Genomic DNA, 25,429 nt, shown 5'->3' on the forward strand with positions numbered 1-25,429 from the left:
ATGGAAGAGGATGTAGATGAAGATGAAATGGGAGATAAGATACTGCGTGAAGAGTTTGACAGAGTACTGAAAGACCTGAGTCGAAACAAGGCCCCGGGAGTAGACAACATTCCATTAGAACTACTGATGGCCTTGGGAGAGCCAGTCATGACAAAACTCTACCATCTGGTGAGCAAGATGTATGATACAGGCGAAATACCCACAGACTTCAAGAAGAATATAATAATTCCAATACCAAAGAAAGCAGGTGTTGACAGATGTGAAAATTACCGAGCTATCAGTTTAATAAGGCACAGCTGCAAAATACTAACGCGAATTCTTTACAGACGAATGGAAAAACTGGTAGAAGCGGACCTCGGGGAAGATCAGTTTGGGTTCCGTAGAAATGTTGGAACACGTGAGGCAATACTAACCTTACGACTTATCTTAGAAGAAAGATTAAGAAAAGGCAAACCTACGTTTCTAGCATTTGTAGACTTAGAGAAAGCTTTTGACAACGTTAACTGGAATAATCTCTTTCAAATTCTGAAGGTGGCAGGGGTAAAATACAGGGAGCGAAAGGCTATTTACAATTTGTACAGAAACCAGATGGCAGTTATAAGAGTCGAGGGGCATGAAAGGGAAGCAGTGGTTGGGAAGGGAGTGAGACAGGGTTGTAGCCTCTCCCCGATGTTATTCAATCTGTTTATTGAGCAAGCAGTAAAGGAAACAAAAGAAAAATTCGGAGTAGGTATTAAAATTCATGGAGAAGAAGTAAAAACTTTGAGGTTCGCCGATGACATTGTAATTCTGTCAGAGACAGCAAAGGACTTGGAAGAGCAGTTGAACGGAATGGACAGTGTCTTGAAAGGAAGATATAAGATGAACATCAACAAAAGCAAAACGAGGATAATGGAATGTAGTCAAATTAAATCGGGTGATGCTGAGGGGATTAGATTAGGAAATGAGACACTTAAAGTAGTAAAGGAGTTTTGCTATTTAGGGAGTAAAATAACTGATGATGGTCGAAGTAGAGAGGATATAAAATGTAGACTGGCATTGGCAAGGAAATCGTTTCTGAAGAAGAGAAATTTGTTAACATCGAGTATAGATTTAAGTGTCAGTAAGTCGTTTCTGAAAGTATTTGTATAGAGTGTAGCCATGTATGGAAGTGAAACATGGACGATAACCAGTTTGGACAAGAAGAGAATAGAAGCTTTCGAAATGTGGTGCTACAGAAGAATGCTGAAGATAAGGTTGGGTAGATCACGTAACTAATGAGGAGGTATTCAAATGGTTCAAATGGCTCTGAGCACTATGGGACTCAACTGCTGAGGTCATTAGTTCCCTAGAACTTAGAACTAGTTAAACCTAACTAACCTAAGGATATCACAAACATCCATGCCCGAGGCAGGATTCGAACCTGCGACCGTAGCGGTCTTGCGGTTCCAGACTGCAGCGCCTTTAACCGCACGGCCACTTCGTCCGGCTGAGGAGGTATTGAATAGGATTGGGGAGAAGAGAAGTTTGTGGCACAACTTGACTAGAAGAAGGGATCGGTTGGTAGGACATGTTTTGAGGCATCAAGGGATCACAAATTTAGCATTGGAGGGCAGCGTGGAGGGTAAAAATCGTAGAGGGAGACCAAGAGATGAATACACTAAGCAGATTCAGAAGGATGTAGGTTGCAGTAGGTACTGGGAGATGAAGAACCTTGCACAGGATAGAGTAGCATGGAGAGCTGCATCAAACCAGTCTCAGGACTGAAGACCACCACAACAACAACAACAGTGTAATTAGCAGTCTTCGAAAGGGAGGTAAGAAGGCAATGACAAGTATTTTGGACAGGTCAGGAAAACTGCTGGTGGATCCTGTTGATGCCTTGGGCAGATGGAGGGAATATTTTGAAGTGTTGCTCAATGCAGGTGAAAATACGATCAGTAATGTTTCAGATTTCGAGGTACAATGGGATAGGAATGATGATGGAAATAGGATCACATTTGAGGAAGTGGAGAAAATGGTCAATATATTGCAGTGCAATAAAGCAGCTGGGGTGGATGAAATTAAGTCGGAACTCATCAAATACAGTGGAATGTCAGGTCTTAAATGGCTACACAGGATAATTGAAATGGCCTGGGAGTCGGGACAGGTTCCTTCAGACTGGACAAAAGCAGTAATCACACCAACCTTTAAACATGGAAACAGAAAAGATTGTAACAACTACAGAGGTATTTCTTTAATCAGCGTTGTGGGTAAAATCTTCTCAGGTATTGTTGAAAGGAAAGTGCGAGTATTAGTTGAGGACCAATTGGATGAAAATCAGTGTGGGTTTAGGCCTCTTAGAGGTTGTCAGGACCAGATCTTTAGCTTACGGCAAATAATGGAGAAGTGTTATGAGTGGAACAGGGAACTGTATCTATGGTTTATAGATCTAGAAAAGGCATATGACCGGGTTCCTAGGAGGAAATTATTGTCTGTTCTACGAAATTATGGAATAGGAGGCAAACTTTTGCAAGCAATTAAAGGTCTTTACATGGATAGTCAAGCAGCAGTTAGAGTTGACGGTAAATTGAGTTCATGGTTCAGAGTAGTTTCAGGGGTAAGACAAGGCTGCAACCTGTATCCACTGTTGTTCATATTATTTATGGATCATATGTTGAAAACAATTGACTGGCTGGGTGAGATTAAGATATGTGAACTCAAAATAAGCAGTCTTGCATATGCCGATGACTTAGTTGTGATGGCAGATTCGATTGGAAGTTTGCAAAGTAATATTTCAGAACTAGATCAGAAATGTATGGACTATGGTATGAAGATTAGCATCTCCAAAACGAAAGTAATGTCAGTGGGAAAGAGATATAAACGGACTGAGTGCCAAATAGGAGGAACAAAGCTAGAATAGAACAGGTGGATGGTTTCAAATACTTAGGATGCATATTCTCACAGGATGGCAACATAGTGAAAGAACTGGAAGCGAGGTGTAGCAAAGCTAATGCAGTGAGCGCTCAGCTACGATCTACTCTCTTCTGCAAGAAAGAAGTCAGTACCAAGACTAAGTTATCTGTGCACCGTTCAATCTTTCGACCAACTTTGTTGTATGGGAGCGAAAGCTGGGTGGATTCAGGTTACCTTATCAACAAGGTTGATGTTACGGATATGAAAGTAGCTAGGATGATTGCAGGTACTACTAGATGGGAACAATGGCAGGAGGGTGTCCACAATGAAGAAATCAAAGAAAAACTGGGAATGAACTCTATAGATGCAGCAGTCAGGGCGAACAGGCTTAGATGGTGGGGTTATGTTACAAGCATGGGAGAAGCAAGGTTACCCAAGAGACTCATGGGTTCAACAGTAGAGGGTAGGAGGAGTCGGGGCAGACCAAGGAAGAGGTACCTGGATTCGGTTAAGAATGATTTTGAAGTAATAGGCTTAACATCAGAAGGGGCACCAATGTTAGCACTGAATAGGGGATCATGGAGGAATTTTACAAGGGGGACTATGCTCCAGACTGAACGCTGAAAGGCGTAATCAGTCTTAAATGATGATGATGATGAGTAGTGTAAGTTCGTATTACTTGGCGTCAGTTACTGTAACTGTGACACTGACGACTTGGCCCCAATCAGATGCACTGAAATGCATCGTCCCGTCCATTCTGCGCACCGCATCATACAGAGGGCCAGTATAAGGTCTGACGGTATCCCCGACATGTGACGCAACCTACTGTTCTGTTCAGAATGGGCAACGGAGCGCTCTCTCTCTAATTGAGTTGCTCAACGAAGGCGCCGAGCAGCTTGCCAAAAAATGAACAATATCTCGCATTCACTTTAACTCTTGTTTCACAGAGACTATTACCGACTGATTGCAAATATGATATCACAACTCCTGGATGACGCTAGACAATAATCCTAGTTTCAGGTAGGAACATCTTTGTACTTTTTGTTTTCAAACAAGTAAATTTATCTTTGTTCCCGATTCATTTTTGTGAACATAAAATAGCTTCTATCTTAAAATATTAAAGAAACGAGAAAAGAGTTCCTCCTGCTCTGGCTGTGTTGCTGCATGGACACAAAAAGAATAGAAAGCGTGATATTTCTGTCTTTGGAGGAATAAATAATTCGGGTGAGTTATATAAATATTGTCGCTGAAGTTGGCATTCATACATACTACCTGATCAAAAGGATCCAGACACCCATCAGTGGAGATTAATACCGGATATGTCCACCCTTCACCTTTATTATGGTTTCAACTCGGGCGGGGACATTTTCAATATGTCTGAGTCTTTGTGGAGGAATGGTAGTCCATTTTTCCTCAAGAGCCAAACCAGAGAAAGTTGTGATTTTCGACGCTGGGTCTGGAGCAGAGTCAACGATCTGACTGATGCCATAGGTCTTCCATTGGGTTCAGGCTGTGACTTTTGGCTGTGTAGCCCATCACATAAATGTGGCTGTCCACAAAGAAGTACATCACGGAAGCTGGTTTATGAGATGGCGCGTTGTCATGCTGATACAAATACATGCTGTCCTCTTATTGCTTCTCTGTTGCACGCAGTACACGATGCTGCAAAACGTGTCCTTACCCTTCCGCATTTAGCGTTTTCTTACATGCAATAAGGGGACCGCACGCGAACCACACGAAATAAAATCACTTCCTCCTTATTGACAGCTGGCACTACACACGATGGCAGGTAATGTTCTCCACGCATTTGCCAAACCCAAGCCCTACCATTGGATTGCCACACGATATAGCATGATGCATCACTTCAGATCACTCGTTTCCAGCATCCAGCGCACAGTTGCGTCGCTGTTTACATCACCTCAACCGTCGCTTAGTGTGTTGGCTACAGAGATATGTGGCTTACGACGAGTCACTCGACCACTGTACCTCGCTCTTTTTACCTCCATAACCATAGTCGTTATGCTAGCTGCACTGCTGGTAGCACTTTTGAACTTACGAGCGGTTCCTTCCACTGATTTCATGCGATATTTTACAACCCTACATCGGACACTGTATAACGTAGGTCTGACAGTACATGAGATCTCCCTGCTCTTGATTTAGCTGTGGTTGTTTTTTCGCATTTCGTCTTCACAGTCATCACCAACAGTCGACTTTGGCACCTTTACATGGGTCGAAATGTCGATGATGGATTGTTACTCAGGTGACATCCAGTTACTACTGCACCATCCAGTCCCTGAGATCTCGTGTCGGGCTTTTTTTGCCGTACTCCTTCTCTTCTGATGACAAAGCCCTCACCGCCTCCTTTCATACTGATGTGTCTACCTTTCGTGAAATCTAGCGGTCAATTCCACATTACATAAGGGAGCCCGCGTGCTTTTGTTCGGATAGTGTACTTAAATACCACTCTGAGACGTTTCAGTTGTGGTCGATGCTAGAAGAAAATTTAAATTCCGCCGTGGCCGGCCGGTGTGTCCGAGCGGTTCTAGGCGCTTAAGTCGGGAACCGCGCGACCGCTACGGTCGCGGGTTCGAATCCTGCCTCGAGCATGGATGTGTGTGATATCCTTAGGTTAGTTAGGTTTAAGTAGTTCTAAGTTCTAGGGGACTGATGACCTCAGATGTTAAGTCCGATAGTGCTCAGAGCAATTTGAACCATTTGAAATCCCGCCGTTATTATCGGACTGATATTGTTTTTATATTGGTTTGGTGCGGCGAGATTTGATAGTAACTATCACGGCAAAATCAGAATGGTTAGTACTCTTTACCGAGGTCATTGAGCTCAGTGGAGCTCAGTTCTGTACTATCCAACTGTGCTTACTACCTACTATCCAACAGCGCACAACATCTGGCCAAGGAATGCTTATTTTTGGCTTCAAGCGGAAGGACATTGATACCATTATTAGGTGAAGAGCAGTTCACATTGGTATCAATAACACGAAGTACCTGTTAAGATTAATACCTTCTCGGAGCTGTGATTATTATGCAGTTAAAGAGGACTACTTAGGTGTTAGTGGAGGTAAAACAAATGAAGAGCAAAATACTACACAAAGTTCTCAAAATTCTTAATTACTTCTCACACTGGTTATTTATAACGTGTAAATCTATCTGAAAATTCATTAGATTCAGTAAAGCCAATCATTGATGCTAATTTATGGCTTCAATTTCATTTGATTAGTTAATGGTATAAAATTTAAATGACGCAGTGTACGAAGCGTACAGAAATTAAATTTCAATATTTTCATTGTACTCTGTGTCATACCTACGAAATAAACTTAATTCTATCTTGTTACACGTGTTTTATATTTTATATTTGGTTGAAAGTGCCCTTGTCTGAAGTAATTTAACACAATAATAGTAATTTAACAAAGATAGTATTTCGTTACTGTTTCACTGACGTGTCATGAAGAACATAAATCTTGTCAGTGTGTCTGCAGCACATTTCAAGACAATGAACAACATATCAGAAAACTGTCGAATTTTTTTGGACCACATTTACGAATGTATGGTTTCACCACGCATTTAACTGTGAAGTGTAAGTGTGGCAATAGTGGAGCGATATACTCCGACTGTAATAAAAACTGTGTTGAAACTGATGTGGACCGATAAGATTACTGCCCGTTATCGGCTATCAAATACTGTTGTGAAGTGCCAGCATTACAGATATTGTGCAAATACGTATCCTCTAGCCCTTTTCCACGAAAGTTTCAAACTTTTGTTACACTTTTGGAGAGCTACTGGCTGTTACACAATCAGGCGCAATGCTGCTGCCGTAATTATGGTCGGTAACATGTGGCTGCAAAATAAAGACTATAAAGGCCGCAGACTATTAGATTGCCAGGATTCGTGTGACAAGGGAAGAGGACGTGGTGGGCTGCAGTTCCTGATGATCTACCTGAGGGAACAAAGTTAGGTTCTAAATATTGCGCAGCGTCTCGTGGACTGAGCGCATATGACGCTGTTGATGAATGGGGGCGCTATTCTGGGCAGCACCGGTGGTGCTATTCGAGAGGACAATAGCTGGTACAGAACGACAAAGAGACAGACTACTTGTTGTTTACAGGGCAGTTTCCATGGTAATAACCGACTAGAAAATTGGCGTGATCACTCCGTCATGCAGCCGTCAACGTAACTGTAGTGATTTCTTTCCGTTTTGTGAGACGTATGTATTTTATACGGGAGGATGGCTGCAAATGGCTGCGAAAACGTGCACAACAGTGACAAAACTATTGTGACTGTAAACCGAACTCAGTGCAGCATCTTAACTGGGAGGCTGTGAATGATTTTTAGTAGGGAACTATACCGCTGTAGCCTGTATTAAATGTCAAATATTTCCGCAATATCTCATGAACTGAAGGCGTGTGATACCGTTGACTGTGATCCGTTCTTAGGATGAGGACGTTTAGCCGGGCTGCCGCCTTGATGCTGTTAGAGAGGAGTGGGCTATGTGCCACTCTACCAGCGTTATCGGCTAAACAAATAAGGGACTACAATCTCGACGTATTCAGCACAGTCACACTTAAAGACGTGACGCTAACGCTCTGAAAAGCAAAGGTGGCCTATGAGTGTGTAAAAAGCAAACTCGAATTAGAGAGATGAAGCGCTAGGGCATATTCCTGCCGTGCATGCCAAACAACATTTACAATTAGCTTCCTCCTTGCAGTTTGTAATATGGAATATATTACGTAATCTAAATGAAAAGTAGTAAAATGAACGACCTGTTATAAAATGTAAGGAAACAAGTCTCTAAATGACCAAGAAATCAAATTCGAAAAATTCAGTTCTCCTTGACGTATCCCATGAATAGAATCAAATGTGGTAAGGCCACTGACAATGATCATTGCATTGCTTCCCTACTAGGTAAATCCCGCTTGTTTAGGTTGGAGAAATAAAAGTGGCCCAGACGAGTGAATACGATTGGACGTGAATGTATGCATATAACCATATCCCGTGAGGAGGAAAAGAGCTACAATTACTTCCTACAGGGTGGATCAACTGCCCATAGAGACAGCCGAACCTTGGGACATATGTACACAATCTTCACGCCTGATAAAGTTGTTAGCAATCTGACCGCAGCCCTAGTTGGCTACCCAGGTCACCCGATCTGTCAGTGTGGGACTACTTTGTGTGAGGAGCCCTCAAGTCTAAGGTGTATGGCAACAACCCTCATAGTCTTCAACAACTGCAGCAGAACATTTTGGATGAGACAGCAGCAATCCCAACAGTCCCGCTTCGATCTGCCTTCAGCAACTTGCTGACCAGAACCCAAAAGTGCCAAGAGATGTTTGGCGGTCACTTTTAGCATCTGCTACAGTCACATAGTTCCTTTCCTCTGCTGTGTTTCTTTATACCCTGGAGCTCTGTTCTGCGGGCCACCTTTATCTGCCCCACCCCGTAACAGTGGTTGTGTTTTGATTTTGCCTGACTCCTAGACAGTAATGAGGTAAAAATAACAAAACAAACATTGCAACACAGTTATTTGAGTAAGCAGGAATGTAACTAATTTTATCTCTCATTAATAAAATAGCTGGTAGCCAAAATTGGCTGTAGAAAGAATCAAAATTCATATTTTTTGTTATACAGCATATATTGCACATAACTCATTTTTCTTTGTTGAAAATCATTCTTATTGACCAATTCAGACAGTATGATTGCTCCCTATTTCTTTTTACACGATCGAGTTCTCTGTCCTGATAGTTAGTTCGTTTCTGAAAACTGCAGCACAATTTTGATGCCGTTTGTTACGGTCTCCATGAAACAATTTACGCTCTCTGATCAGGAGTATCCAGACACACCTCTGCAACGCGGAGCTGACCTTTCGATGCTGCGAGATGCGAATCCACCAATATAAATGGAGGCGGAGAATATTGTGTTGCCAGCTGAAGTAACAGGAGAATGGATCGGCCTGGAGAACTTAGAGACTAAGAGTTTGGTCTAGTCAACAAATCATTCATGGATGTTTTAACCCTTCTAAAACTGCCCAAAAGTAATGTGAGTGTAAAATGAAAACGCGAAGGAACGATCACGGCTAAACCAAGACCACGCAGACTTCATTACTCATGCACAGGGACCGTCGAAGGGTGGTTTTAAAAATCACATGACATCAACGGAAGTTGGTTGGTTGGTTGTTTTGGGGAAGGAGACCAGACAGCGAGGTCATCGGTCTCATCGGGTTAGGGAAGGAAGTCGGCCGTGCCCTTTGAAAGGAACCATCCCGGCATTTGCCTGGAGCGATTTAGGGAAATCACTCAACGGAAGTAATCACTCATGAGTTACAAGTGCTACCAGTAGTCCAGCTAGCACAATGACTATGCATAGGGAGTTAAAAAGTTGTTGATGTTGTTGTTGCGGTCTTCAGTCCGAAGTCTGATTTGGTGCAGGTCTCCATGCTACTCTATCCTGTGTGAGTCTCTTCATCACCAAAAAACTGTTGCAACCTACATCCTTCTGAATCTGCTTGCTGTATTCATCACTTCGATTTTTTACCCTCGGCACCTCCCTCCAATACTAAATTGGTGATCCCTTGATGTCTAAGACTGTGTCCTCCCTTCTTTTGGTCAAATTGTGTCAAAATTTCTTATCTCCCCAAAACTCTTCAGTACTTCCTAATTAGTTATGTGATCTAATCATTTAATATTCAACATTCTTCTTAGCACCACATTTCGAGAGCTTCTATTCTCTTTTTGTCTTAATTGTTTATCTTCCATGTTTCACTTCCACACATGGCTACACTCCAGACAAATACTTTCAGAAAAAACTTCCTCACAATTAAGTCTACAATCCATGTTAACAAATTTCTGTTCTTCAGATATGCTCTTCTTGCCATTGCCAGTCTACGTTTTATAGCCTCTCCACTTCGGCAACCAGCATTTATTTTTCTGCCCAAATAGCAAAACAGATCTATTACTTTAAGCATCTCTTTCCTAATCTAATTCCCTCAGCATGACCTGATTTAATTCGACTACATTACTTTATCCTTGTTTTCCGTTTGTTGGTGTTCATTTTACATCCTCCTTTCAAGACAAAGTCCATTCCATTCAGCTGCTCGTCCAAGTCCTTTTCTGTCTCAGACAAAATTACAATGTCATCGACAAACTCAAAGTTTATATTTCTTTCTCCTGAACTTAAATTCCTACTCCAAATTTTTCCATCTACGTCCACTTCCCTTTCTGTAATATTGCCATCATGTTCATCTCCCTTGTATACACCTCCTATATACTCCTTCCAACATTCAGCTTTCCCTTCTTTTGTTGGTACTGGTCCCACATCTGAGCTCTTGTTATTCATATAGCTGCTCCTCTTTTCCCCAACGGCCTCTTTAATTTTCGTGTAGGCGGTGTCTGTCTTTCCCTTAATAAAATGTACTTCTTACATTTTTCCTCTAGCGATTCCTGCTTAACCATTTAGCACTTCCTGTCAATCTGATCATTTAAACATGTACATTTCATTTTTCCTGCTTCATTTGCTGCATTTTTATGTTTTCTCCTTTCGTCAGTTAAATTCAACATGTCTTGTGTTATCCAAGGATTCCTACTAGGCCGTGTCTTTTTACTTATTTGATCCTCTGCTGACCTCACTATTTCATCTCTTAAAGCTACCCAATCGTTTTTCACTGGATTCCTTTCCCTGTTCTAACCAAACGTTGCTTAATGCTCCCTCCTAAACTCTCAGCAAACTCTGGTTCTTTCAAATTATCCAGGTTCCATCTTCTTAATTTCCTAACTTTTTCCAAATTCTTCAGTTTTAATCTCTATTAAAGATTATGGGGTATAATAGTCGCGCTGCTGCTGATATGCCACACATTTCTTTAGGCAGTGCTAAGAGACCATCTAGGGTGTGTAAAGAGGGAAGCCTCTGGCGAGTGGATAGCTAGAAACGAGTGATTTGGAGTGATGAATCACGCTACAACCTGTGGCAATCCAATGGAAGGGTATAGGTGTGGCTAATGCCTAAATAACCTTAGCTGCCATCACGTATAGTGCCAACAGTGAAGTATGGAGGATGTAGCGTTATTACATTGTGTCGTGTTTTTCGTGCTTAGGATGTGACCCCCTTATTGCACATGATTTGACGGCTAATGCAGGACAGTATCAACACATTTTACAGCATAGTGTACTGAGTACCATAGAGGAACAGTTCTGAAACGATGATCGTATCAGTGTGACAATGCGCACGCTGTCGTAAAGCAACATCAGAGAGGCAATGGTTTGTGGACAACAACCGACCCGAAATGGGCTTCCCTGCTCAGAATATCGACTGAACTCAATGAAAAATCTTTCGAATGAGCTACAACGTCGACGTGATTCAAGACTTCAGCGTACAAACTTCTGTGATTACGGCCCTTGAGGAATAAATGGCTGCCATTCCCCGACAGACATTTAGCCGTCTCACTGGAAATGACCGCAGCAGATTTCTGGCCGTCATAAAGGCAAAAGGTAGATAAGTTAATGTGCACTAGTGGGAGTCCGGCTACTTCTGATCAGGTAGTCCTTACACTCACTGTTGATATATACACCATTTTATTATATTGGAAAATACGGTTTCATGGTTTGGGGAACAGTAAATTTGGGGGCTTCGAGAGTACGTCTACTATATCTATGGTACTCAGCCTCTACATCTACATTTAACCACCCCACTCCCCCGCCCATCCATCCCAAAGCCAAGATACTGTGTGCTGCAAAAAATTCCCTGCGAACGAATAGATTGCTATCACATTTCCCTCCTCATCCTTAATTAGGTCGCGGACGACTAAAACGAAGAAAAGCTGTCGGCAGCCCTCTGTATGATTCTACGAGGGTAATTCCGAAGATAAGGTCTCCTATTTTTTTTATAAGTACGTAGACCTGTTTATTTCTACAATGGTTTACATCAGTTTACAGTTTGAACATTTAGCTATTTTTCGACATAATCACCATTTCTATCGATGCATTTTTGTAAACGATGGGGCAGTTTTTGTATGCCCATGTCATATCAGCTCGCCGCCATACTGTTCAGAAAGTTTCGAATCTCTTCTTTCACCTCGTCGTCGGAGCTGAATCGCTTTCCGGCCAAACGTTCTTTTAACTTAGGGAACAGGTGATAGTCACTGGGCGCCAAGTCAGGACTATAGGGTGGGTGGGTGATTATGTTCCACTGAAACTGTTGCAGGAGGGCAACGGTTTGCCGAGCGATGTGTAGGCGAGCGTTGTCATAGAGAATGTGTACGCCCTTGCTCAACATTCTTCTTCTCCGGTTCTGAATTGCCCGTTTGAGTTCTTTCAGAGTCTCACAGTACCTGTCAGCGTGAATTGTGGTCCCAATGGGCATAAAGTCGATCAACAATACCCCTTTCCGATCCCAGAAAACGGTTGTCATGACTTTACCGACAGACTGTGTTTGTTTCAATCTCCGCGGCTTTGGCGAAGAAGGATGCCACCACTGGCTTGACTGTTGCTTGGTCTCAGGTCTAAAATGGTATGCCCAGGTTTCGTCACCAGTGACAATTGAGTCCAGAAAGTTTTCCTGTCCGGCTAGAAGGCGGTGAAGAAATGCGCGGGAAGCATCAACTCGTTGCCGCATGTGGTCCTCAGTCAGCATGTGCGGCACCCATCTTGCGCACACCTTCCGGTAGTTCAATGTTTCCGTTAAAATTCTGTGAGCGGTGCTTCGGGAAACCTCAGTAGCCAACATGCAGAGATCATCCAGGGTGATCCGCCGATCTTCACGCATGCTTTGCTCAACCTTCAACACTGTCTACTCATAAATTGACGGTCTCCCGCTCCTTCGTTCGTCGTGAATTTCGGTCCGACCAGATGCAAACTCTCTAAACCACTTACTAACATTTTTGACAGCCATGCACAACTCACCATACACTTCCGTCAATTGGCGATGGACTTCAATCGGCACAGTGCCCTTTGAATTCAAAAACCGAATAACTGCGCGCAATTCGCACTTGGCGGTAATATCCAACAGGAGCTCCATTCTCAACGGCTGCCAAGCCGAGACTGAGCGACTCAGTACGGCGTTAGCACGTTCATACACAGCGCGTGAGGCACTCTTCATAACAGTGTGACCAACTGCCACGCAAACAGAGTTATGTACTTATAAAAAAACAGGAGACCTTACTTTTGGGATTACCCTCGTAATTCTACCTCCATGGTTAAGACGCGAGACTGGTAGAAGTAAAATTTTCTAGGTCCGCAATTTGGTGATTAAGGTTCTGTGCGATGCCCCCGCCATTGTTGTAGCTTTTCCAGTAGCAGTTTGTTGACTGTGACTCCCACTGTATATAAAAAAAAAAACCTCTGACATACCGGGATGCTTTTCACCGAGTTCTTTCTACGCTGATGAGCCAGAACATTATGACCACCTACTTAATAGCTTGTTTGTCCGTCTTTGGAACGAAATACCGGGTGATCAAAAAGTAAGTATAAATTTGAAAACTTAATAAACCACGGTATAATGTAGATAGAGAGGTAAAAATTGACACACATGCTTGGAATGACATGGGGTTTTATTAGAACAAAAAAAAGACAGCAAAAAAACAGTTCACAAAATGTCCGACAGATGGCGCTGGACAGCTAAACGTCAGTGACTGCGGATGACAATTGTGTATAAAAGGAGCTGTAATGAGAGAGAGAATCAGATGCGCCAGCAGTCACAGCATGTTGACGTTACCTGAAAAGGCACTTTTAGGGAAGCTGTATTATGAGAATGGGGAATGTGCTAGTTAAGCGTTACGATCCTATCGCCATAGGAAGGGGATTCGAATGGGTAAAGGTACGTTGACAAATGCAGCTGTGGCGAGAATGATTTCGAAGTTCGAAGCCACAGGTTGTTTAGACGATAGACCCCGTAGTGGCCGACCGAGCACAAGGTGAAATGCTGCTGAGACAGTTCAGGAAGAAATGGAGACTGTAGCATGTTTGTCTATGCACGGGGAAGTCAGCGCTCGTGCAGTCGGACGTCGCACTGGCATTCCATACACTACTGTTAGGTTGGCAGTTAGGCGTATCCTCCGATGCTATCCGTACAAAATCCATTGGCATCATGAACTGTTACCTGGCTATTTAGTGAAGCGGAGGGCATTTGTGGTGTGGGCATTTCAAAAGATGGCGGAAGATGACTATTGGTTGAGTAACGTTGTGGACCGACGAAGATCATTTCACGCTCCGAGGGTCTGTCAACGCCCACAACTGCAGAATTTGGGCTACCGAAAACCATAGAACTGCCGTGGAAACTCCATTGCATGACGAGAAAGTCATGGCATGGGTTGGATTTACCACATCTACCATTATCGGGCCTTTTTTCTTCAAGGAAATGTGTGTTCTGGTTTTGTAACTGCTACAGTGACGAGTGAGAGGTACGCCGATATGTTACAGAATCGCATCATCCCCAGCCTGGCTGATAAACACCTGCTGGAACGTACAATGTTTATGCAGGATGGCGCTCCACCCCATATTGTTAGACGCATGAAAGATCTCTTGCGCACGTCGTTTGGTGATGATCGTGTGCTCAGCCGCCACATTCGTAATGCTTGGCCTCCCAGGTCCCCAGACCTCAGTCCGTGCGATTATTGGCTTTGGGGTTATCTGAAGTCGCAAGTGTATTATGATCGACCGACATCCCTAGGGATGCTGAAAGACAACATCAGACGCCAATGCCTCACCATAACTCCGGACATGCTTTACGGTGCTGTTCACAACATTATTCCTCGACTACAGCTATTGTTGAGGAATGATGTTGGACATATTGAGCATTTACTGTAAATAACATCATCTTTGCTTTGTTATGCTAATTATTGCTATTCTGATCAGATGAAGCGCCATATGTCGGACATTTTTTGAACTTTTGTATTTTTTTTTTTTTGTTCTAATAAAACCCCATGTCATTCCAAGCATGTGTGTCAATTTGTACCTCTCTATCTACATTATTCTGTGATTTATTCAGTTTTCAAATTTATACTGACTTTTTGATCACCCGGTAAATCACTGATTCCGAGAGTTTGTTGGTAAGATTGTGAAGGTATATGGGATAAGACGTCATAATCCGCATAAATAACGGGCCGCTGATTTGCGTACGCGGTGATGGCGCCCGATGGCGATGGTGTTGGGTTCCATACGATTTACGTCAGGTGAACTTGGCCACCAAGACATCAACGTGAGTCAAACCACTGTAGCATGGTTCTGGAACCGAGACACGGACAGTTATACTGCTGAAAGATGACGTCGCCTCGGGTAAGACATCAAGCATGAAGGGATGCAGGTGGTTCACAGCTGTCAACGTGTCTTCGGTTACTACGGCGTTTGTGGAGACGACCATCGACCTAGACTAGCAAAAGTGTGATTCACCCGAAGAGCCGACGGTCGAATCCCGATGGTCTCATGCCCACTGAAATCGTAACTGACAATATCGTTGGGTCAACATGTTGGGTCAACATGCGGCCACGTAAGGGTGGTCTGCTGTGAAACTCCATGTTCAACAATGTACGATGAACGGTGTGCTCCGAAACACTTGTGCGTGCACCAGCTTTGCGCCCTTTTGGCAGAGATGCCACAGAACACCATATATCCTACTCTACAGAGCAGACAAGCCTCTGAAAACTCGTGAACGTCAAAGCATTTAATGCCTAGTGGTAGTTTCACTTTCCTGTCTCTTTTGTAGTTGCTCACGAGAGTAGCACTTGAAGATTTGACCAGGTTCGCCGTTTTCGAGATACTCTTTCACATGGTATGAGCAATAATAATCTGCTCTTTGTCAAAATCGCTTATCTCAATGGATTTCCCCATTTGCTGTCCATGTCTTTGTTATCGCGTCACGTACCCGCAAAATTACCAGACGCATCCAATATCGCAGTGGGCAGTGTTAATAATGTTTTGGCTTATCAGTGTTCATCTTCTGATAATCAACCTGATGATGGTCCCGTAACAACGAAGGAAGGCAGATTAGAGTTCAGTATTCCATCGGCAGCAAGGTATTTAGAGACGAAGCACAAGCTCGCTTTACGAAAGGGTGGGAAAGGAAATCGACTGTGCCCTTTCTCACAGTGGGCCACCTCGCTCGGGTATCCCAACGAATAATTCTCAAAAATCCATCGAACAAAGGTTTCTCCTTCTTGCATGAATAACCCACCCCTATGATTCTTCTAATGAATATGAGTGCCACTTGCCTTCCCCTGGCTAGATTTAAATGATCCTTCCACTTTAAATCACCCTGCATTTGAATGTTCCTTTTCCTCTACTTACGTTCTCTGATTTACAATTATGTTGGCACTTGGTTGCCTGACTTTAAGTTAGTGTGCGTTTCGTAAAAATTTCCTAATGATTTTACTCACCTGTCTGTATTTGCGTAAGCCGGCCGGTGTGACCGAGCGGTTCTAGGCGCTTCAGTCTGGAACCGCGCGAATGCTACGGTCGCAGGTTCGAATCCTGCCTCGGGCATGGATGTTTGTGATGTCCTTAGGTTAGTTAGGTTTAACTAGTTCTAACAAGGGGAGGCCGCCAATTGTGAAATTCAGATTCGACTCATACTGCGCATAATAAAAGCTCATGGCCAGAGGTGTAATGTGGCAAAGCACCAAGATGCACTTCTCTGCTGTTGTCGAGAAAATCGACAGTTAAAAGAAACCGTTGTGGTGAAATACTCTCTACGATGAATAATTTTCTGCAGCCCCGTGGCGCAGCGGTAAGCGCTCGGGTTCGTAATCCGAAGGTCGTCGGATCGAATCTCGCGCCATGCAACCTTTTTTTTTAGTATTTGTTTTTTTGTAATTCATATATATATATATATACAACAATTATGCATATAATAAGTTGTTGAAAGTCGTTTGTCGTGGAAAAACTGGCGACTTCGAACATCATTATGTTTTCCGCAAACAAATTGTATTTCACAAATGTTATTAATTGTCTTCATAATGTTAACCACGTATAGTTAACGGAAGACGTAGAAACGATATTCCGAAACGAATACGTATAGCGTAAGTCAAACGTTCGAATTAGAATAGAGACCCCACGAACACAAATTTGCTGTGGCAGGTATGAAATATAAACTCCGTTACTCGCTCGTTACACTTGAAGGACAGATGTTGAATCGGTTGAAACGAGCCGCCGCATAACAGCGTAGTTGCCTGCTAACTTCGAAAGAAGGTAGATGCGGTCCCTAGCGCAACATATAACATCGTCGAAAATCAGTGCGGACGGGATAGCTTTGGTACACCCTGTTAAAAAAACGGAAAAATGGAGGCGGTACAATTTGAGAGCGATCCGCCTTCACCAACAAGCATAAGCAATTCATTAACAGTTTATATATATATATATATATATATATATATATATATATATATATATATATATATATATATATATGTGTGTGTGTGTGTGTGTGTGTGTGTGAATTACAAAAAACTAATAATTAAAAAAATTTGCATGGCGCGACATTCGACCCGGCGACCTTCGGATTACGAACCCGAGCGCTTACCGCTGCGCCACGACGCTGAAGACAATTATTAATCGTAGAGAGTATTTCACCGCAACGGTTTCTTTTAACTGTCGATTTTCTCGACAAAGGCTGAGAAGTGCATCTTGGTGCTTTGCCACATTACACCTCTGGCTATGAGCTTTTATTAAGCGCAGTATGAATCGAATCTGAATTTCACAATTGGCGGCCTCCCCTTGTAAGTTCTAGGGGACTAATGACCTCAGCAGTTGAGTCCCATAGTGCTCAGAGCCATTTGAACCATTTTTTTGACACTGCATTATAAGGGTTCATTAAACAGAAGGTGGCTGCCACACGTTACAAGAAAGGCAGATAAAAATAAAGTTTTAATGCTAACTTTTGTAGATGGTATGAATTTTTAAACACTCTGGTCAAGGGCACAAGAGTAATAAATGAAGCTATAACGAGGGGGGAGGAAACCCATTTTTTTCATTTTAGTGTTAATCTGTGTAGAAGAAACAAAGGCATTAAGTTTAGATCGCTGGTATTTCAATACAAAGACCTTATGGAAAAACAAACTCCTTTCCAGGTCATGTTGACCGAAAGGTAACAGCAGGCTTTATGGAATAAATTCGATTATTGTACGTTGATAAGAGGCTGGAATACTTACTCTTCGAGATCGGCGATGAGCAGCTCGTGAGGCACACTGTGGCGGTCGAGATGTTGGCGGAAGGAGTGGAGCAGCTGCGGCGGCACCCTCACGTCCACAGGGTGGCCGGCGAGGTGGGCCCGCGACCAGAAGTCGAGGCCCATTCTGCCTCTCAGAGCCGCCACCGCCGCCAGGTGCTCCTCCGCGGGCTTCAGCCGGTAAACTTGGTGCCTGTCAACAACGCGCCACCTGTTGGACCATCCCCCTTTCTGCTTCCTCGAGGCATCATTGGGCAGCTCGTAACAGGTCCAGAATAAAAATAAGTGCACCAGACTTTCGTGTATACATACTGCCCGAGAAAAAAAGTGAAGCATTCAGAAGACCCAGTCAGCTGTCAACAGAAAGTCGGACGCGCACATGCCATCAGTCGGTAGATACGAGGGGTGTTCGATCAGTAGAACAGAATATTTTTCTGAAAGCAGGTTGGTTTTATTCGGGATTCCAGTACACCACATTATTCTCCACTCGTTTGGCTACAAAACCCTATTTTTCAACATAATCTCCGTTCACTGCAAAGGCCTTATGCCACGTTACTAGGCGGGCCTGTATGTACTCATGGTAGTACTCAACTGGTCGACGTCGGACCAACGGCTTGGTGCGTCAATAACTAACCAATCGTCCACGTACTGCTTCCCGCGGAGTGCATCCTCCATTGGACCAGACGGATGAAAGTCGAAGGCGCGAGATCCGGGCTACAGGGTGGATAAGAAAGAACGGTCCAATGAACTTTTGTAAGCTCCTCTCGGGTACGCAGACTTCTTTGAGATCTTGCCTTGACATGGAGATTGAGAATTTTGTTTGCATTTTGGTGGTGAAGAACAGACACCCTGAAGCTTAGCTTGCATTTATCGCGAATCTCTTGCCCAACGTAAAGTCCCGAGCGACTGGAAAAAAGCGCAGGTGACCCCTGTATATAAGAAGGGTAGAAGGATGGATCCTCAAAATTACAGACCAATGTCTTTAACATCGATTTGTTGCAGGGTTCTCGAACATATTCTCAGTTCGAATATAATGAATTTCCTTGAGACAGAGACGTTGCTGTCCATGCATCAGCACGGCTTTAGAAAGCTTCGCTCCTGCGAAACGCAAATCGCCCTTTTTTCACATGATATCTTGCGAACCATGGATGAAGGGTATCAGACGGATGCCATATTCCTTGAAAGCGATTGACTCGGTGACCCACTGCAGACTCCGAAGGTAAGAGCATATGGTATTAGTTCCCAAATATGTGAGTGGCTCTAAGACCTCTTAAGTAATAGAACCCAGTACGTTGTCCTCGATGGTGAGTGTTCATCGGAGGTGAGGGTATCATCTGGAGTGCCCCAGGGAAGCGTGGTAGGTCCGCTGTTGTTTTCTATCTACATAAATGATCTTTTGGATAGGGTGGATACCAATGTGCGGCTGTTTGCTGATGATGCTGTGGTGTATGGGAAGGTGTCGTCCTTGAGTGACTGTAGGGGGATACAAGATGACTTGGACAGGACATGTGACTGGTGTAAAGAATGGCAGCTAAGAATCCCGTAATGTTTGAATATTCCATTAGTAGTGTAGCGCTTGACACAGTCACGTCGATTAAATATTTGGGCGTAACATTGCAGAGCGATATGAAGTGGGACAAGCATGTAATGGCAGTTGTGGGGAAGGCGGATAGTCGTCTTCGGTTCTTTGGTAGAATTTTGGGAAGATATGGTTCATCTGTAAAGGAGACCGCTTATAAAGCACTAATACGACCTATTCTCGAGTACTGCTCGAGCGTTTGGGATCCCTATCAGATCGGATTGGGGTAGGACATAGAAGCAATTCAGAGGCGGGCTGCTAGATTTGTTACTGGTAGGTTTGATCATCACGCGAATGTTACGGAAATGTTTCAGGAACTCGGTGGGAGTCTCTAGAGGAAAGGAGGCGTTCTTTTCGTGAATCACTACTGAGGAAATTTAAAGAACTAGCATTTGAGGCTGACTGCTGTACAATTTTACTGCCTCCAACTTATATTTCGCGGAAAGACCACAAAGGTAAGATAAGAGAGATTAGGGCTCGTACAGAGGCATATAGGCAGTCATTTTTCCCTCGTTCTATTTGGGAGTGGAACAGGGAGAGAAGATGCTAGTTGTGGTACGAGGTACCCTCCGCCACGCACCGTATGGTGGATTGCGGAGTATGTATGTAGATGTAGATGTAGAAGTCGTTTCTTCAGTTTCCTGAGGGTAGCACACTACACTTTAATACCGATCGTTGCAAAATTAGGGACGACAACAAACAGAATAACCCGCTCAGAACCACAAAAGACCGTCGTCACGACTTTACCAGCTTAGGGTGTGGCTTCCTACTTTTTCTTCGAAGGAGAGGTAGTGTGGCAACACTACATGGATGACCGTTTCGTTTCCGGCTCGAAGTGACGAACCCATGTTTCATCGCCTGCGACGAAGTTCGACAAATAATTGTCACGATCAGCTTCGTAACGCGCGAGCAACTCCGCAAGATGGTCCTTTGTTGCTCTTTATTGTCTTCTGTTCCGTGGCGAGGAACACAGCGAGCTCACACCCTTGAGTACCCCAATTGGTGGACGAGTGTGTCAACACTATCAACAGAGACGTCCAGTTGGGCAGCGAGGTGTTTGACTATGATCCGTCGATCATCTTGAATGAGTGTCCTCACGTTCCAACATTGCACGTGTGACAGCTGTGTGTGGCCGGCCGGCACGCAGGAGATGGGACAGGTTTGCGCGACCTCGATAACAGGCGCTTTGCCCAAAGACTCACCTTGCTTTTATTCACTGCGAGGACTTTGTAGACATTCTGAATGCACCTATAAATATCTGCGATGCTCTGCTTTTCCGCCAAAATAAGCTTAATGAGAGCTTTGTGTTTGGAATGCACCTCTGTTACAAACGTGATTTTGATGGCAACGTATAGCGCTGTTCTATTCTATCGCTTGAGCCTTGTCCCGCAATTACGCCGGGTGAACCATCGTTAATCGGATATGGCATGTTAAGTTTAAGGGGTGGCCGGATGCCCTTCCTGCCGCCACCCCGTACCCCCTGGGACGGAATTAGTGCACCCCAGCTGTCTGCGTCGAGTGTGATCCATGGAATAGTGCGGAAGTGTTCAGATGTCGGCGAGCCGTGGAACTGAGGCGGAACATGGGGACCAGCCGCGTATTCACCTAGCGTGGTGTGGAAAACCGCCTAAAAACCACATCCAGGATGGCCGGCACATCGGCACTCGTCGTTAATCCGCCAGGGGGATTCGATCCGGGGCCGGCGCGCCTACCAGAGTCCAGGAAACAGTGCGTTAGCGCTCTCGGCTACCCTAGCGGGTCACAACGTATAGCGCTGTAACCAATTGGAAATTCATGAATGTAAAGGGGCTGAAGCAGGAATATTCCACAATGTCCTACAGCAAATTCCGCAATTCTTAAACCGAAATTGACCGAGAGAACAATGTGTTGCATTATTTGAACGCCCCTCGTAAAAGATGAGAGCTGCAAACCTGTGTGACAGGTAGAATGGCCCACAGCGTTGATTACAGTTGTTCGTGTTTAGTTTTGTTATCAGGCCAGGTAGGGTACGTATGTTGTGTGAATAGCGTCAGACATCGATTGATCATTGTAAGGAACACTGAGATGCTACATACTCGTTTGAGACAGTTCTATCAGCATCTGGCACAGTTTGAAAGGGACCTCAGTGTGGGTTTCCACCGATCGAGTCATGCAATTTCCAGAATTGTTTGATATTTGTATGTGACAGTGGCCCGGAAATGGACTATATGGGATTGTGAAGGCAAGCATACTCGTCTTCAAGGTTTCGCTCGATTACGTATGATCATCACAAGGGATATTCGCTGTATTGTGTACAAGCAAAATGCAGCTGTCTCACATCTGCACCAGGCATCGGACAATAAGTAATGGACTCTCTCCAACATTCTATGTGCTCCCGCTTCATTGATCGGAGACTAACAGCCTAGTGTGCCGTTAACACCACAACACAAATAGTTGTGTTTGGGGTGGTGCCATAATCGGGAATCATGAAGTGCTGAAAATGGCGCCGCATTGTGTCCAGCAATGAGTCACGGTTCTGCAGTACTTCGGATAACAATCGTCGGCTAATACGACGACAACCTGGGGAAAGATCCAATTCGTCCAATATTTTGGAGAGATTCACCAGTGTTACTCTTGGCATCATGGGATGGGAAGCAATAAAGCATGACTTCGAGTCAGGGATAGTAGTAGTTAAGAGAGCTGTAAATCGCGAACATCCTGCGTCCTCATATGTGACGTCTCATATGACAGAATCGTGGCGACATTTTTGAACGGGACAGTGCACACCCATAAATGCCAAACAATGAAATTAAGACAAAGGAATACAAAAAAGGAAAAGTAAGAAGCGATAGGTAACAAAGGGATAATACTTATGGGTCTACAAGAGTGATGCAACAAAATTAGGATTTAAATTTTATTGACTAAGGAAACTGCAGTGGCTCCTTACTTACACTTGGAGCAGAATTTGACGCTGGATGACACTCGGGTAAAAAATAAAAATAAAAAATGAAACTGAGGAGTTGACTGTTTTAGTGGAAGTGCTAAAGCTATGGGCTAAAAAACAACAGAGGTGTCACGAAGAACTCAAAGAATACTGTATGTGAAAGACAGAAAGCCATCACGCAACGCATGGTATTGGATATTAAACTGATTTATACGTTTTTGAGACAAACACTTCTACTCTAGGAAGAGAAATTTTTCTTTCAATATTTGAACTAATTGAGAAAGCAGTTGCACCTCCGTTGAGAGATTACCTTTAAATGGACCAATGATATTTTTGACTCACCCCCGGTAGGAGACGGCTGCCAGCGCGGAAGCCAGCAGTGCTGCCAACAGCAGCAGACTCAGTCCCGAGGAGCGCATCTTAACGTTTGTCATCCGTGATGGATGCCCGCCTATATATACGCGACCTTATCAGTTCAAGTGAGTGTTTCCGTGATGCCTGCTTTCTTAACAGTCTCCCACGAATGTGCGGTGAAAAAAGTTTTGTTTCACTTTGGTTTCGATAACTTCCAATGTCGGCTGCAGTTATTGAATTACTATTCTCTAGAGTGATTCGGTATATTTACTTTCCGTGTAAAATTCGGTAGACCGAAATGCCACCAACAAACGTAGATATTGTTGTCCCAAATGCAATCGATCCAACTAATCAAAGAAAAATAAAATAAAACCAACATGATAAATCAGAAACATTACGCACGTAGAACACATTCGACGTAAGGATATTTCAGAACGATTCACTCTTTTTAATCAGACTAAGTCTTCTGCACGAATAAGTAGTTGCACGTAGCCTGTTAAAACTTTACGTGTGTCCTAATTGCAAGTTGCCGATTCATACGGGTGCCATTGTGTGTCTCCCTTGTAATCTACTTCCCTTGAAGATTCACTGTTCATATAACGGTTTACAACGTGCGTCGAGTTAGCGATAGCGCAACAACAAAAGGAGTTTTGCATCTGCCATTTCACCAGACGCAATTCATTTACACCTGTGCGGCGTCATTTTCGTCGAGACCCTCCCGCAGCTCTAAACTTGGTTTATGTAAGACATGTCTGGTCTCGGTACCATGATCCATTGCGATGGCAGCGATATTGAGTCTTTAACGCGAATGTAACAGACTGTCCTCGTGTAGTGTTCATCGCCAGAAAGTGTCTGTGATTAGAAAATTTCGAACTGTGGTCTTGTGCTGCACCTAATTGTAGCAGCAATTCGTGTAAAGGAATTGGGCTATCGGAGAGTAAAATGGAAATCAACTACACTTTCAAAACTTGTGAGGTGAGGTACTTAAATTAACTAGTTAAAGTAATTACAACTAAAATATCATGTTTTCTACACTATATATATATATATATATATATATATATATATATATATATATATATATATATATATATATATATATATATATATATATATATATATATATATATATATCTCGCAATATCACGAAGTTGTGCGACATAAACGAAAGTTGGCAGACACGTTTCTGCATCTGAAAGACGATGTCTATTGAAAGAGGGTACTACGCTGTAATGGTCGTGAGCATTAGTTACCTTTCAGATTGGACGTGATGAATTGATGTTAGTCAAGAATGCCTTTAAGACAACAAACACGCTACTATCAACACCTCACGAAATTTGAATGAGACAGTGTAATAGGGCTACGCGATGTTGTATGTTCCTTCTGCGATATTGCTGAAAGACTTGGCAGGGATGTAGCCACTGTACGGGAATGCTGGTAGTGCGGGTCACGGGTATGTACAGTTGCAAGAAGACCGGGCCCCGGATGGCCACGTGGCACTACCAAGAGGAAAGACCATCGTGTTCGGCGTATTGTTCTGGCGCATCGCACTGTACCTGCACCAGCAATTTGAGCAGCAGTTGGCACAACACTGACACAACGAACTGTTACAAATCGGTCACTTCAAGGACAACTCCGAGCTAGATGCCCTGTAGCGTGCGTTCCACTGGCCCCAAAACACCACCATTTGCGGTTTCAGTGGTGCCAAGTGAGAGCGTATTGGAGGGCGGGGTGAAGACCTGTTGTTTTTTCTGATGAAGCTGGTTCTGCTGCGGTGCCAGTGATGGGCGTGTGTTGGTTAGGAGGAGGCCAAGTGGACGCCTGCAGCCAGCTTAGTGGCCTAGACACACTTGACTTACACCTGGAATTATGATTTGTGGTGCAATTTTGAGTGTTTCAGCAGGAGCACTCTCGTGGCTATTTCACGAACTCCGTCTCACAAGTGACATCCAGCACCTGTTCGACAACACACCGAATTCACGTCTCCGTGCTTCCATTCGACGTTCTGGCGGCTACACCGATTATTAACGTACCAGCATTTCACATTTGCAGTGGCTTACCTAATGCTTACATTAACCTATGGTCTTGCAATGTTAATCACTCAAGTAAGTTAGCTAAACAACTGTCTTGCTGAAATTTCATTCCTCCACGTTAATTATTTGTTTTTGTTGAGATTTTCCCCCGTTAGTGTACGTTTACGATTGAGAATTCACAATTCGAGTTGAAGAGAGCTCATGGAATGGCATTCCGACGAACTCTAACGTCCCAAATCCAATGAAACCGTTCTCTCCTAAACGAAAATATCCAAAAGCAATGATAGTGACCAAAGCGCACAGTAATGAAGGTGAGATATTCATCAATGTTTTAGTTTTCATGTATTCATTTTTTCGACAGAACGCAGCTGTTACCTTTATTTTAGGTTGTTGAATATAAGCTAGTAATATTTGATCTATTAGCACCACTCGCGTAGCCAGAAATATTAATTTTTGAGGGTACCAAATTAATGGCAAGCAAATTGCTCTTTGAATTAAATTGTGGACTATC

General features: G+C 43.6%; 1 protein-coding gene across 1 annotated transcript in view; it reads right to left on the reverse strand.

Annotated features, from left to right (window-relative positions):
* LOC126260012 (carboxypeptidase B-like) overlaps positions 1–22,957 on the reverse strand; it is an 83,119-nt gene extending 60,162 nt beyond the window's left edge. The window contains exons 1-2 of the mRNA XM_049957172.1: positions 22,874–22,957; positions 18,013–18,222 (exon numbers count right to left, since the gene is read on the reverse strand). Coding sequence (XP_049813129.1) covers positions 18,013–18,222; positions 22,874–22,950 — 287 coding nt within the window. The 5' untranslated portion in view covers positions 22,951–22,957. The remainder of the gene's footprint in view (positions 1–18,012; positions 18,223–22,873) is intronic.
* Between the last annotated feature and the right edge of the window lie 2,472 nt (positions 22,958–25,429).

This window comes from Schistocerca nitens, chromosome 5 (assembly GCF_023898315.1).
Source record: "Schistocerca nitens isolate TAMUIC-IGC-003100 chromosome 5, iqSchNite1.1, whole genome shotgun sequence".
Classification (NCBI taxonomy): Eukaryota; Metazoa; Arthropoda; class Insecta; order Orthoptera; family Acrididae; genus Schistocerca; species Schistocerca nitens.